This window comes from Lathamus discolor, chromosome 6 (genome assembly GCF_037157495.1).
Source record: "Lathamus discolor isolate bLatDis1 chromosome 6, bLatDis1.hap1, whole genome shotgun sequence".
NCBI classification, from domain to species: domain Eukaryota; kingdom Metazoa; phylum Chordata; class Aves; order Psittaciformes; family Psittacidae; genus Lathamus; species Lathamus discolor.
The window spans coordinates 64,014,207-64,029,453 of NC_088889.1; the positions used below are offsets into that span (position 1 = coordinate 64,014,207).

The following is a 15,247-nucleotide window of genomic DNA, read 5'->3' on the forward strand; positions in this document are numbered from 1 at the left end:
AGAATTTAACATTATGATGGTGATGATTATGTAGTTTATCTGATCGGCTATTTTTAGCAGCTCCAAGAATGTAAATTCTAAACTGTTATTGTGTGGAATATGAATATTTAACCACTGAAAAGGCTACCTTTTTTTTTTTTTCAAATGACATGTAAGTATGATCTTGATTTCTGAATGCATGGCAGGGATGATTATTACTTTATGTAGACCTCTTCTGTACTTTAGTGATATAAGACATACAAGGATATATACCTGGTTCTCATTTCCACTAGAGGTATAAAATCATACCTATACACCTGTATTAAAAACAGGCTGATGTGCAGAAGTGACACATCTATATTATACATCCTGTCCCATTTGGAACAGTAAACCCCCCCATACTTTCCATAAGTTTGTAAGGAAAAAGTCTGGTAGGTATGGCATCAACATTAGCTCTTTCTGGTAGCTATTGTAACTTAAGCTTTCAGTTGAGGAAAGTTGATTGATGAATTACAAGCATCTGTCCAAAGCTAGAGAGACCACCTCTCTAAACTTGCTCCACTATTATAGGCTAGTTAAGAATACGGGTGCCTTTTGTACTGGTGTATATATAACAGAGCTTCCTCTTAACAGAAACTTTTTTCAGAATCTGTGTGTGAAGCAAGGTATGTTTCATTAGTCTTTTATGGTCTAGTATCTTGATTAAAAAGATCTTGGTTTCTGCTTAGTGACATTGTGTATATGTATTAGATACATATTCTATGAGCTCTGAAATGCATTTGTACAAAGTTAGAGTGTGTTTCTCATCCTTTGGGGTATGGGCTTAGAGCTGGGTTGTAATAGCCTTTAATTTAAAGTTGTTATATACAAATTGTTATTCATTTTGCTAATTAGTTTTAGAAGTCACTAAGTAGACTATGTGTATATATGTGTATACCTAAACTCCTTTTTTGAATGTTAAATTCTATGAAACAAAACAGCAATTCCCAGCAGATTTTCCTGAAATGTTAAAAAGTTTGAGAGCTGCTTGAAGATCTATAGTGTTCCCTCGTCCCTGGCAGAGCATGAGACTCACAAAGTCCTTAGCCAGAATAAACATTACTTAGCAACAACTAAAACCAATCGGTGTTATCAGCTCTGTTCCCAGGCTGAAAGTCGAAACACAGTGCTGCACCAGCTACTAAGAAGGAGAAAAACTGACTGCTACTGCTAAACCCAGGACAATGAGAAAGGATACTAATTCATCTGGCAAAATACGCTTTAAGCTATAAACCTGTTCTAAGCTATTCTCAAGCTTACTTTAACAGACAAATATTCTAAACAATTCTGATCTTTGATCAGTAGTTTATCCACTTTAGATGTGGATATGTACATCCACTGTGACTAGTGGGTAGCCATGTGAGAACTAAAATAGTTTGGCATGGCTTTTACACAGTGAGGTTTGATTTACAGCATCTAAAAAAGCGTTAGGTTCCTGTTATGGAGTCTAACAGGGTCAAATGAAGAGAATAGGAGCACTTTGCTGGGTTTGAGTCGACTTTACGAATGGCTTAGCGGTACTTTTGGACGTTGCTGTTGTAACTTCTTTTTTTCATCTCAGCCTGTCCTTAGTTTTGAGGACTAGAGCTTGCAGTTGTTGCAAGTTAAATATCTTGTTATGTAGTTTGCCTTAGTTCTTCAAGTGCTTATGAAGTGATTGGACTCAGCACCTGGCAGATAAGAAAATATTTGCCTATCAACATACATGTACGTGGCTAACTTTTAAGTTTTTCTGAATTAAAAGTAAGAAAATAAATTCTGACCTTGTATTGCTCAGGTTTGTGCTATGCAAAAGCTTGATTTCCACAGCTGTTCCCAATGTCATGTGATCTAACCAGGCAAGAACCAGGGCACCTGAAGCCTCAGGAATTGCAGCACTTGTGAATGCTTACTGTAGGTGGGGCTCTAGGTGTTGTTGGGGGTTTGGTGAGGAGTTTGAGTTTGTGTATTGTTTTATACCATATGGGAAATTCTGGAACTTTTGAGGTAGGTTTGGATATTTTGGCTACTCCATTTGCTTAAGGTAGTATATTTTTTTAGGTAAGTCATAGTATAGCTAGTGAAAGTAAGCCCACTTTCCTGTTTGGTGGAACTTTATTCCACATGACTTGTAGGTGAGCATATAATCATACATGGCAAGCGTATGTTTACATAATTGTCAGTCAGTTGAGTTCTTGGGCTTTCTCAAGCTTTGATGCTGTTCCTAAATATTTGAAAAAAACAAACAACCTTTTTAGCACTTCCTGGCTATTTTTTTTTTTTTTTTTGCCTAATAACTTATATGGTTTTGAGAGTTACATAAATGCTTTTTACTAACTTGAAGTACATCAATAATTCACTGATAATAATTTTATTACATTAAAAGCAACACTAGCATGTATTGGAGTCTTGGGTATCTATTGCAAAGATAATTGCCAGCTTGTATAAGTCCCTTTAAAAGAAAAAAGGGACTTCCCCCTTCAGTGCATTTTGAACTTTGGAGTGACTGCTGTGTTCAGTGTATCTGAGTTCTGCCAGGGCTAAGTGTGTGGTGAACAGTTTTTTTTCTTTCTTTTTCCCAGAGGACTATTTGTTGTAATTTTAATCGCAAAATTGCAAAAGGAGATTAACTATCAGCAGGTAGATTCAGCAGGCAGAAGCCCTTTTCTTCCCTGGTTTGCTTCCATGAACTATTTTAGTCTTCAGAAAACTTGATGGTGTGTTTTTCTTATTGATCATTTCAAGCAACGTTTCTGATTTTTATTTTAGGATTGCACTCCAAGGTACTGTTGATAGATACGTGGTAATATGCTGAAATACATTTTCATGTTATGTTTAAACCCAGATTTAAACAAATACATTCCACACAAACATCAGCACTTCACTTGTGAAATTATTCATAGATGACAATAGTACTCTGTTAGTGACTTTATTATAAGCAGGAATAGGGCTTGAATAGCTTTTGTTTGAAACAATTGTGTATATGCTCATGTTCAATCAAAACTATACCTCAAATATGTATGTTATAAAAAATGTCTTCCAACAGACTTTTATATTGTAACAGCCTCACCATGAATTTTTTTCAACACTTGTTTTCTGATGAGATTTTTTTCACTTCTTCCATAGAAATTAAGAGCACTTCCTTACAGGTCCCATGTAAGGATTATTCAAGTAGTTAACAACTCACAGGGTCAACTGTTATTAAAAAAAGAGGGGCTGGGGGAAGAAATGTGGCTGCACAAAGAGCTGAGTCGCTAAGTGAGATGCTTATTTATTGGTTCTGATTCAATTTTGACCTCTGATTTATGGTTGCTTTTTATTACATTGTTCTCTAGTTCACAGTTATTTCTTATTACATTGCAAAACAGATACAAGGTAAAAAGTTTACTTGATTGTGCATTCCCCACCCACTCCTGCAGAACCCTGTAAATACCAGTCTAACCACTTAACACAATACCCATTTGGCTATCTATCTATCTATCATTAAATCTTGATATACACATACACATTGTATATGTGTAGACTTACTCTTAATTAAATCACATATGGCTAAATCATACTGTAGGAAAAGCAGCATATTCTGTGTTGGTTTGGGGTTTGTTTTGGTTTTTTTTGGTGGGGTATGTTATTTTTTTGTGGGGGTTTTTTGTTTGTTGGTTGGTTTTGTTTGTTTGGAAATGACTGAGGTAAATGAGGAGTACAACACAACGCGTTCTTGTCATAATTGCTGTGCAGCACAATCTGCCTTAATCCTTTTGTTCTTGCACTCACAGGTTAGATTATTCTGAAGTGCCACTGCTTATTTCTGAGGAATGCCAGGACATGATGTCATATGTCTAAACAGAATCATAGAATCATAGAACAGTTAGGGTTGGAAAGGACCTTAAGATCATTTAGTTCCACCCCCCCTGCCATGGGCAGGGACACCTCACACTAAACCATCTCACCCAAGGCTTCATCCAACCTGGCCTTGAACACCACCAGGGATGGAGCATTCACAACCTCCTTGGGCAATCCATGCCAGTGCCTCACAACCCTAACAGGAAAGAATTTCTTCCTTATATCCTATCTAAACTTCCCCTGTTTAAGTTTGAACCCATTGCCCCTTGTCCTGTCACTACAGTCCCTAATGAAGAGTCCCTCCCCAGCATCCATATAGGCCCCCTTCAGGTACTGGAAGGCTGCTATGAGGTCTCCACACAACCTTCTTTTCTCCAGGCTGAACAGCCCCAACTTTCTCAGCCTAACTTTATACGGCAGGTGCTCCAATCCCCTGAATATAGGCCATGGTTTGTAGACTATGGTTTAGCTTTAATTTGTGTACAAAGTATTTTCCTTTTTATGATATTAAAGGATAGTTATAGCTGCCTACATACTAAAAATGATGCATGTCAGTGTATTCTGCTGGTTTAGGTAAATTCCAAACACCCAGGTGTCACCTGATAAGCTAGTACCAAAACTTAGCTGCTTGTGTAGCAAGCTTGATGCTGGTTATCTGACATATTTCATCAAGAGGTGGCATTATTTCATTGATGGAATTATGCATTGACTGTACATTTTTATTAGTGTTTCTCACCAATGGCCTGATACTCCTCGTAGATTACAGGTGAAAAGTTCAACTTGGAGCTTACAGCTGAATGAATCTACACTTTCAGTTAACAGCAAAGTTCGGTTTCTCTATTTTTATATTTTTTTATTACATAGATAAGACAGGTATGTACAAACATTTGTGTGTACATGTTTGTGTGTGGTAGGTTCTCATTTAAAGCAACAAACTAGAAATTCTCTGCACCTCATTTTCATGCTTTCCATTTCTTAAATACGCTGGAAGTTTGTTAACTGCCCTTCAGGCTTGAATTTTCATTTTAGAGATATTCATCTCTAATTAACGGGTGGTGTGCATATCTGTTTTGTTATATTCCATCAAGTATAGAGACTTTCTGCTGCAGCACTGAGAATTGAATGAAGACCTGTAAGAACTGCAATCCATAGGTGGCAGCTTCCATATGGGTTCAGAACAATGAGATGAACTGGTTTACTTGAGCTAATTTAAGTTTATATGTCTTGGGGAAAAAAAAATACCCAAAAATGTATATTCTAAGGATTTGATCTTAAACTAGATGAGAGTTACACACAAACCTTTTTTAGCAAACTATCCCAATCTGCCCTTAAACAAGTTTTCAATTCGAACAAGTTTGTTCCGTAAGAATGGGATTAAAACACATAGTTGTACTCTGGATTAGGGATGTTTTAAACACTACATGAGGTATTTGAATTGACTTCTGAATCAAAAGGATACTAAAAAACCCTGAACTTTTGTTGTCCTTGTACTATGTGGTCATTAAAAAAAAAGAAAAAAAAAGTCTAAATCTGAATAGATTTAAGATCTGTCTAGCACTGATGGATTCATATTTAGCTAATTTTTTTCTGCCTGGATGTTGCAAAATGAAATTAAAATAGAGATGAAGAAAGAAAAGAGAAATTGGTGAGAATGGGCAAATATTTGTTTCCTCTGTCATAAAAGAATCATTAACTGAAATAATGAAGGTTGGACAGCTCTTTGTGAATTGTTGTAGCAATGACATAGTCAAATTTGACTCAAGTGTTTTGCTTCAAGCTCTCCAAAAGTCCTCTGCATCTAGTTTTTAAGAGCTTATCTTTGCATTTGTTATGCAAAGGGCAGTAAAATATAGGTTCATATTTTATTCCCTCCATCCTTTGAGCTGTTATATATCTCTCTGTTTTTCTGCAACTTGGTAAAGAATTGCCTCAGCTGTAATACAGGAAATGGGTACTTCTCCATTCCTCTTGGTGTGACACCTACTGTGAGACTTGACAGAACTTTTAACAGTTGGTTTAGTGGTGCTGGAAGGAACTACTGTGAACCATGTCGCAGCACTCACTGCCTTCAGGCTTGGCAGCTAGGAGATTGTAGCCGTGCATTATCTCCACTGCTTAGAATAAGAAAGAAAAATAAGTCTTTCTATTAACATTCTCTTTATAGGAGTATAAAATACAAACTGTTGTTACCTTCACTGTTAAGACCTGTGATTTCTATTTTCATTGTCCTTTACTCCTCTAAGAGTAAAAGGATTGGATCAAAAGGAAGTTCTTTTGGCTGTGGCAGACATTAAGAACTTCTGTCCTCTTTGCTTAGGTGTTTTGACAGGATTTCTTCCTTCCCTTTAGACTGTGTTCTTACTAAGCACATTACGGTACTGGCCACCTGCCGCTTTCTACCATCCACAGGTTGCAAAAGCCAGGATGAAAGATCCTTTTTAGTGAAACTAAACCTGTTCTGAGGAAAATATGTTCCCAGTCTCAGAAAAGAATGCTGTCCTTCATATTTTCTCCTTAGAAGGTGTCAGGGTCAGGTAGTTTGGCCAGAATCTTCCCTCTGGTGATGTTCCTTTGGGTTATTTGGTCTCAGCAGCAGAAGATCCTGGATAAGGGTAGTCTTAAGGCTGAGAACAATTGCTGCTTTTCAGCCAGACCACATTCAAGCTGTAAAAGATATGCTACACCAAGGTGTAGTTTTGACTATCTTTGGTACAGTGATGTAAAATAAAATCACTCTTGCGGGCCTAACAGGGTGCGGACAACTGAAATGTTCTATTTCCCGTTTTGGTAGGTTTTTTAAAATAAAGGGGCATAAGGTGAGTGAGCATTGCAGTCATGAAAGTCAGGGCTGTTCATAGTGGTAATCTTTACCTATAGAACATCGAAAAAGTTGCCAGCATTCATATGCTGATAGTTGAAGCTCAGTGCTTCTATAAAACTCTGAATCTTGTGTTGGCCTTACATTGTTTTTATTGTTTTACTGAAAACGCTATTCTGAAGTTCTTTCATACGAAAGAAATAGTTGCTCCGAGTCTATAATATGATGTACATGAGTTAAAATTTGCAAAATATCTGATGGATTTAAGGAATACTAGGCTTTATGTAACTGAGATACTTCAAGAAGTTTTATTCAAGGTTATAACTACCTTATAAATAAGAAGCCTCTTTATTTGGTACATTTTCATACAGCAGTACAGAACTTGGTAAGAGAACTAAATATTAAGAAAGTTTTTAATGTCACCTTTTGCCTTGAGTAGAAATAGCTATGGAATTTTCAAATCCTTCCTTCCTTTCTTCTAAGGCAGAAAGTGTCAAAGCAATGCCAGGAATTTTTTCAGACAATGTCTGTCTAGAAAATACTGTGACACAGGCTCTAGAGTCAGCAGAGGAGTGAATGATGATGGTTCTGCATCCATTCTAAATGGTAGGTTTTACTTCACTGACTCATACGCGGTCTGGACACAGAATGCTTTAGTTTTGATTGGAGAGCATCAGATGTTTTGCTGCAATGCAACATTCTGCTTAGCTTGATCCAAAAGGAATGCAGTTCCATGTTCCAAGGTTGTGGGGTGAAATGGACTCTTGAAAGTGGGGATGGCTGAGAAATCTACCTCCAAGGTGCCTCTCAAGATTTGAATCAAAATGTTAATGTAGATGCATCCAAATCATTAGAGTTGATTTGGTTTGTTTATTTTCCATCTTTAACTTGCATGTATTTGGTTTTCAGGTATATGAAGATGACAAAGGCACATAGGAAGAACTTTATTAATGAAAAATAACTGTGAAAATACTCTGAGAAACAGTCCAGAGTCCTATTATGAAAAGAGTAAGTAAATAACCACTTTGAATTCAAGCATTAGATTGTTCAGAATTAAATGATTTTAGGTTTTCACTCAGAAAAATTGTTTTTTTTTTTTTTTTTCTTGTGAGAGTGAAAAAGCAGCTGATTATCTCCTGCCATGTTCTTAGCTCATTCCTTACATAGCCAACTTTTTTTTTTTTTTTTTTTTTTTTGGGAAACTCACATGCACAAAATCTCTTTATTCTCTGAATTTTATCTAACCAGGTGGTTATCTGATATCACTGTTAGTTAATTTGAATTTTGTATCCAGATGAACATTTTCAGTTTTTAAAATTATTGCATTTTCTTTTGTGTCCCTTCTGGAAGCTGCTTGTAAAAAAGTGACAAATAATTTGCACTTTCATGAAAACTAGAATACTTTCTTCCAGTTTGATGGGAACATGAGCTTACAGGGTAGTTCCGATAGTACGTCCTATTCTGTAGCCCAGCTGTCATGCAGAGAGATCTTTAAACTACAGAGTCGTTGTCAAGATAGTCACAAAGCTGATCAGGCTGCAGTTTCTGTGTAAATCTAGTATTTTCTGTAAGAAGGTGTCTTTTTGTAATCTGGAGATCATTGTCATACCAATAAAATAGTCTGGCTCCAGGGAAGCCTCATAGAACCTACTATCAATCTGATGTATGCTCAAGTACGACTGCTGAAAAAAATAGATTTTATGGATCCATTACAGAATTAAAATGTGAATCAAATTGTTCTGGCATCACTGAGACATCATCACCCATAAAAGCTAGTGAGCATTCCTGTTATATGTTGAAAATTCATCTGCTTTGAAAGCAGCTGGGGGAAGCTGGCTCTATCCCTGGAGCTCTTGATTGAAAATATCTTTAAGCTAGCAACAAATTTATATTTTCTCTGAGAGACTTTTTCAATGGTGATAGCTTCCAGCAAACCACAAAATTTTGTGCAAGGTTTATTTCTAAATTGTATTTGCGGTTATGTGCAACTTCCTGTATAATCTAGCTTTGAATTTAATTTTTATCAGGTCAAAATACTAAGTTGGTACTCCAGCTGACAAAAAGCCTAGATAAAGTGAAAACTGACATGTGAGACTTCCTACATCAGTTATCATGAACAAACTACACTGAATGGAATCTGATGGGAGGGGAAAAACAATCTCATAAACGCATACTGTAAGATATTTGAAAGCAGCTTCTTGCTGAATTCAACAAATACACAGTAACATCGGAAAGAACACGTAGCTGTTACCCTTAAGATACTCTGATTTGGTGGTTTGTGCTCTCTTTTATTCCTCAGTGGGGTTTTTTATTTCATTCTGCTTGTCCCTTTGTTTTTGTTTATGGCAGAGCACTTCTACTTATTTAGACATCCAGGGGCAGATTAATATAGTGCTTTTGTGGAATAGTTGCTTAGTATTTCCATAATTGTTCTCGTAAACAAAGGTTCTTCTATCACATTACTGACTTCTGTAGTTTAATTTTATTTCTTGAAATTAATGCTCAAAAGCACCACCACAAGTGCTACATTTATGTCCAAAGTTGACATAAGAACCTTTCTGAGGTGAAATAATTCCATTCACAAATGATGACTTTTTATTTGTGAATAGGCTAATCCAAGAACTACTTCAAGGGATTATTCTGTGAAAACGCACATCTGTCAAATTCAAATTTGCCTAATTCAAAGTTGTTTCTTTCTGTCAGTGTTTCACCACTATTCAGTTTTGGTCACTGTTCTTTAGTTTGCAGCACAGTTTCTCCTACTCTATTTTACTAAGATTTTCACTAGAGAAATGCTTAAACTTTGCCACTGTTACTATAGCTCTGCCCTATCACTACTGGAAACAGTGAAAGTCTGTTCTTGGATCCCATTAGTGTCAGGTTTGTTTTAAGTAGATCTGTTCAAAGTCATGTTGCATGATGCATAACATTACATGCTGGGTAGCTACTGCTGTTGATTGCCAACAGCATCTGGGTTGGCTGGGGCTGGGGACAATGATGTGTGCTTAGACAAACCGGTTCCACGCTGAAGAGAAACCCACCAAGAGCTCTCAAGTATTTATATTGCAGCTGAAGGGCAGTGACAAATAGCTTAGAGACTATTAAATCTTTCGAGATGAAGGTTGTCACATACTCCATGTAGTCTGCCTCTAATGGGGAAATTCTTAAGGTGTGTTTACAACTAAAGATACCTTTCATATGAACATATTTAGATGCTTTAAGATACTGTTCATCATTCTTACATGCTCAGTTCTGAGACCAAAAACTAAGAAAGGTGGCTGTGCTTAGAGTTTTCCCCAGTGATTCCTATGTAAGTCTCAAAGTCTACTTGATGTACAATCCTCCCCTTGGAAAGGTACCAGTCACTTTGCAGCTTTTTGTGTATTAAAGAATCCATCATGTCACTATGTACTTATACTAAGGAAAAAAAAAAAAAAAGACCACACAAATGCATGCTGCTTTTAATAAAGAAAAAAAAACCCCAACCCAAATTATGCCTGATTTGTTCAACTTTTGTCTGATAGATGAAACATTTCTTTATATAGGGAGTCAATGCACCACTCAATGTAAATGAAACCCATGTTATTGTAGATTAATGATCCCACATTTTACTGCAGGGGTCTCTAGGGATGGAACACCTTGTTTCTCTTGTTGAAGCAACAGGGATTGTTACCTATAAGCCCTTTTGTTCTTGGAATCTAAGAGTTGATTAAAGTTCAAATGAAAGATTCTTTATTTATTTCCTCCACACATAAAAGGCACATAAAACAAGTTGCAAAAATGAAAAAGGACCCCTATGATCTTATTTACGCTTTGATCTTTTCTTGATGGTTTCTTGAAGTTCATGTCAGCTTCTTTACTATTCTGTGTGTAACATGCTCTATCTTTTCCTGTAAATTTCCTTGCCAGTGTATTTGCTTTTATTGACGTACCTTTGGTTTCCACTCACTCTGAAAATTCATCTTCCTCTTTCTAACATTTTAACATTTAGCATCTTCAATCCTGCGTTCACAGTGGAAAAAGTAATCTTTGTCTAATAGGCAGACAAGGGGGCACTCAGCAATCCCATACCCCCTCCTGTTGGGGAGTTACTTCTCCTCCCATATGTAGTATTGGGAAATCTTTTCTTTCTCCCTCCTCTTCAGCTCTTTTCAGTCGCTTTGTTCAGGAATACAATAATGAGTTGGATATGCCTCTGGAGGTTTAAGCAACCAGCTTGGCATTCCAGGCCTCCTCAGCTTAGGTCTCAGTGCCAGTCTTGGTGAGCTACCTAGCGGGGTTAAGGGAATACGATTTCTTTCCCAGCTCAGTCAAGTTATGTAAGGGTTGCAGACCTCTGCCCATAAACGCTGGCTGATAAGGCTTGTGTCCTCATACTTGATTGTTCCAAAATTCTGGAGAGGTTTGTTAAGATCTCTGTCTCTGTTACTGCTTAAACATGATGTCTGTGGCCCCCACTGGAGATGTTTGCCATTTTAGATGATAGCAAAAGGATTTTTTAGTTGGAATCCTGTTGATTGAGATGATGGAAGCAGTGTAGCTCTTATGTTGAATCTTATACAAGTGGGTTGGTTTTGTGTTTAGCACAAGGTAGTCTTATAGATACCATTTAGATTTCTCTCCTGCTTTCTTCTGGGCTTCATTTTAACATATAGAAAACTATCTGTTTTTCAATAAGCCTTGCATCTTTAAGAATTAATCTGTCAAAATTTTGACATGAGAAGGGGTATTTTTATGCCTTTTCCATTATTTCTTGAATAGTTTGTTGCTAAGACATCTGTAGGCAAGGCTATCATGCAAAATACATGTCAAAATGTGCTACAGGATGCATTAGAACCTGTTGTGAGTTTCCTGAGGGAGGACTTAAACAGTATCAGGTAAGCTCAGCTGGTGGAAAGATAAGGCACAAATGTGCCTTGCATGGGTACTTCAAAGACAAAAATTTCTTATTATTCAATAATGAGATGTATTGGCAACCATGATTTGTGGCATCTGTATTTAATGTCTGTCATACATATCTCAGAATTCTGAAGTTTTCATTATAATCAAACTACAATTAATATTTTTGCATTTAAATTCATGCTACAATTCTCCTTATTTAAGAGACTGTGATGTATGGTTGGGTTTTAGTCTCTGCTAGTAGTAATGAAGTCCATAAAATAAGCTAGTTGTCTAAGTTCTTTATGTTCTCGATGTGGGGAGAGAGGGAATGAGGCAAAAATGTCTTGTTTATCCTAAAATCAGTGTGACATGCTTCAGGTAGGAGCTTCTCTCATCCTAAGGAATATAGAAAAATCGTAAGTAATTAGTTTAGACTAAATGACTTAACTTTGCAAACCTCATTTCTTCTAAATGAAGCAAGAGCTCCTCTTAAACTTGTGGCTGAAATAGCTGTAGTGGTAACTGAAATTTAAATTGCCATGCCTCTATTCCGTAACTGGATGCAGGAAAATACACTATCACAGAATCACAGAATCCCAAGGGTTGGAAGGGACCTCAAAAGATCATCTAGTCCAACCCCCCCGCAAGAGCAGGGTAACCTACAGTACATCACACAGGAACTTGTCCAGGCGGGCCTTGAATATCTCCAGTGTAGGAGACTCCACAACCCCCCTGGGCAACCTGTTCCAGTGCTCTGTCACTCTTACAGTAAAGAAGTTCTTCCTGATGTTAACGTGGAACTTCTTATGCTCCAGTTTACACCCATTGCCCCTTGTCCTATCACTGGATATCACTGAAAAAAGCCTAGCTCCATCATCCTGACACCCACCCTTTACATATTTGTAAACATTGATGAGGTCACCCCTCAGTCTCCTCCAAGCTAAAGAGACCCAGCTCCCTCAGCCTCTCCTCATAAGGGAGATGTTCCACTCCCCTAATCATCTTTGTGGCTCTGCGCTGGACTCCTTCAAGTAATTCCCTGTCCTTCTTGAACAGAGGGGCCCAGAACTGGACGCAATATTCCAGATGCGGCCTCACCAAGGCTGAGTAGAGGGGGAGGAGAACCTCTCTTGACCTACTAACCACTCCCTTTCTAATGCACCCCAAGATGCCATTTGCCTTTTACTTCTATATATATATATGATATGTTAATTAAAAACATCTTCATAGAAAAACCTGTATTTCAAATAATAAAATGCATCTTTTCATATTGGTACAGACTTTTGAACAAGCATGCAAGATGAAGGGAACAATAAATGCTAGCTTCAGCTATTTAGGATGTTATCTTTACCTTCCCATGAGTAATAGATATTTCAAAGATTGTTTTGAACTGATTATTATTCATTAAGTCATAGGTATCAGAATACTAAGGCAATTGGTATAACAGTCAGGGAAACATTGTCTGGTGTTTACTCTTCACTTCCAATGTTTAATATTCCATCAACATGTAGCTGGATTCTTTAAAAGTATGGAAGCCCGTGCATGTGTGTCTATATATACTGTATGTATGTTTATCTATACTCCTCAGTTCTTGAGCTCCAATGAGATCTAATGTAAGTAATATATTAATTTTAATCTATTGTTCTACCTAATCATCCTTCTCCTTCGCTAGTATTTGTTCCTAATGTGCCTCAGCTAGCTGTGATTAGGTGGCAATTTAATGAAGTGGGAAAACGGAGTGCGAGTAGGAAAGTTGGGTTTGGTTACATACATGTGTTTACTCCAATAACAAATCTGTTTAAGTAGTCCCGGTCATCAGCACTTTGTCCATGTATCACTGCCTGGTTCTCTCTTACATTTTAAGAAAACAAAATAAAACCAACCAAAGGATCAGTTTTCTAGCCTGATTCATCAAATGGCTAAAGAAAGCAGTTATAAAGGTGGAGATGTGAAGGCTTTGGAGGAAAAAAGGAAATGCAGAGCAGAAGGCGAAATGACAGCTTGTCATGCCTCAAGAGTGAGTAGTGTTTGCAGAGAAACTGGTTTATTAGCCAGGAAAGAGTGGCCAAAGGGAGGTGACTTCAGATCCAGAATCATCTTTCCAGGTAGTGGAATGGCGAGTCGTGTGATAGTGCGAGGTGCCGCTACTGGAAGGGCGATGTCTACGAATGCAACACTGGCACATCATGCAGACGGAAACCCCGCCATGCCGAAGTCCCCCCGGAGTTCCAACGGGAAGTGCCCCGGGTGGAAACGGTTTAAACGACATTCGCGGCGACGTCATCAAACCATTGTCGGTCTAGTGCGGGCACGAGCCGAATCCGCACGTGGCGCGTGCTCCGCGCTCCGGGCCTCGGAGGCGGTCCTGCGGCGCCCCCTGCCGGCGAATGCCTGCACTCCGCTGCTGCCCCCGCCGCTTCTTTTGCACCGGAAGAAGCAGTCGCGCCTCTTGGAGAGTTCCGTTTCAGTTTAATTCCCGTTGGCTGCAGCTGCCTGGCTGTGGGTGTTCGCCTAAGTTGGTGTGTTTGTTGCTGTTTTCGTTGCTATCGGCGCGATTTGGCAAAGGCTTCGTTCGGGGCTTGCTGTGCTTCACACCTCAGTCTTCCTGCCCGGCTCTTCGGTGAGAAAGGATGAGAAAAATACTTTTATGGAAGCATGAGGGGAAAAAAAAAAAAATCTAAAAATCCCCAATTATTTTTTAAAAATGGGTTTGTTACAGTAGAGACGACATGTAGGAGCAAGTGTGGCCATCAGCAGCACCTTTGCTGTCAATCTAACACAAGGGGAAGTTTGATAAGCTCCAGGTAAAAGCCCTCTGATTTTTATCTTAAATTCCGATAAAATTTTAGAGGCCTCGCTTGAGGCAGGATTGTGGGATATGACATCCCTGTGTCTCTACTTTCTGTCTTAATGCCTTGTCATCGTTCTTGATGCCTGCCTGTCAGCACAGCAAGAGGGATTTTTTCATGTCTGAATAGTCACCTTAATGATAGCAGATGCAAACACCACAGGGGGTCCAAGCCCATCACACTGTCATTGTCGCAGACTGCCCTGACCTGTTTCCACTCCTCTATTTTTTTTTTTTTTGTCCCTTTTTAAAGGAGAAATGGATGGTAATTGAAAAGGATCTTAAGCAAGACTTAGGGAGCTGCAAACAACATGATTCCCAACTCTCTGGGTCTGTTTTCACAAATAAAGTCTTAACCTCTTAAGCACCAATAAGAGCAGAAAGCAAGCTAAACTGGTAAAGCTTTATAAAGATTGGCCTAGAAAAGCTTTTCCTTTTCGCTCCGCAGGATAGCTCCAAGCTGTGTTACATCCTCATCATGGTTAGTGGGTGTTTAATACCTTGGATATATCCTTTGCATAGAATAATTGATTTCCTAAAGAAACATGTATGTGCACTATCATTGCTGTGCTGTGTGTTTTGATCATGCTGTAGTGTCATAGTTATGCATATTGACAGGAAACTTCTAGACTCGTGTCTTAAACTAGTTGTGAAGGCTCATGAGTTTGCTGTTGTTTGCATTAGCATTTTAGGATATTTTTATTAAGCTTTATTAGATTTCTTAGTCTCTAATTTACAAAGATTGTGTTAAATTACAATCAGAATTTAGGTTTTGTAATTTTTATTGAAAAATCCTTAAAATAATTACAACTTTGAGAGTGATGTCAATGGATTAGTGAAAGAATTTTACTTATATACAGGCT

General features: G+C 38.0%; 1 protein-coding gene across 13 annotated transcripts in view; it reads left to right on the forward strand.

Moving 5' to 3' along the window:
* The first annotated feature begins 591 nt into the window (after positions 1-591).
* Positions 592-15,247, forward strand: part of DCDC1 (doublecortin domain containing 1) — a 33,235-nt gene continuing 18,579 nt past the window's right edge. For 6 of the 13 annotated variants that reach the window (XR_010613994.1, XR_010613996.1, XR_010613995.1 and 3 more), the window contains exons 1-2: positions 1,911-2,004; positions 7,565-7,663. Coding sequence is in view for 9 of the 13 variants with exons in the window: in XM_065685971.1 (XP_065542043.1) it covers positions 7,655-7,663 (9 nt within the window). In the remaining 4 variants the exon portion in view is untranslated. Of the gene's footprint in view, positions 645-1,859; positions 2,005-2,063; positions 2,133-7,138; positions 7,262-7,564; positions 7,664-15,247 lie in introns of those variants that run through there. The other 7 variants (XM_065685974.1, XM_065685975.1, XM_065685973.1 and 4 more) reach the window with 7 other exon arrangements.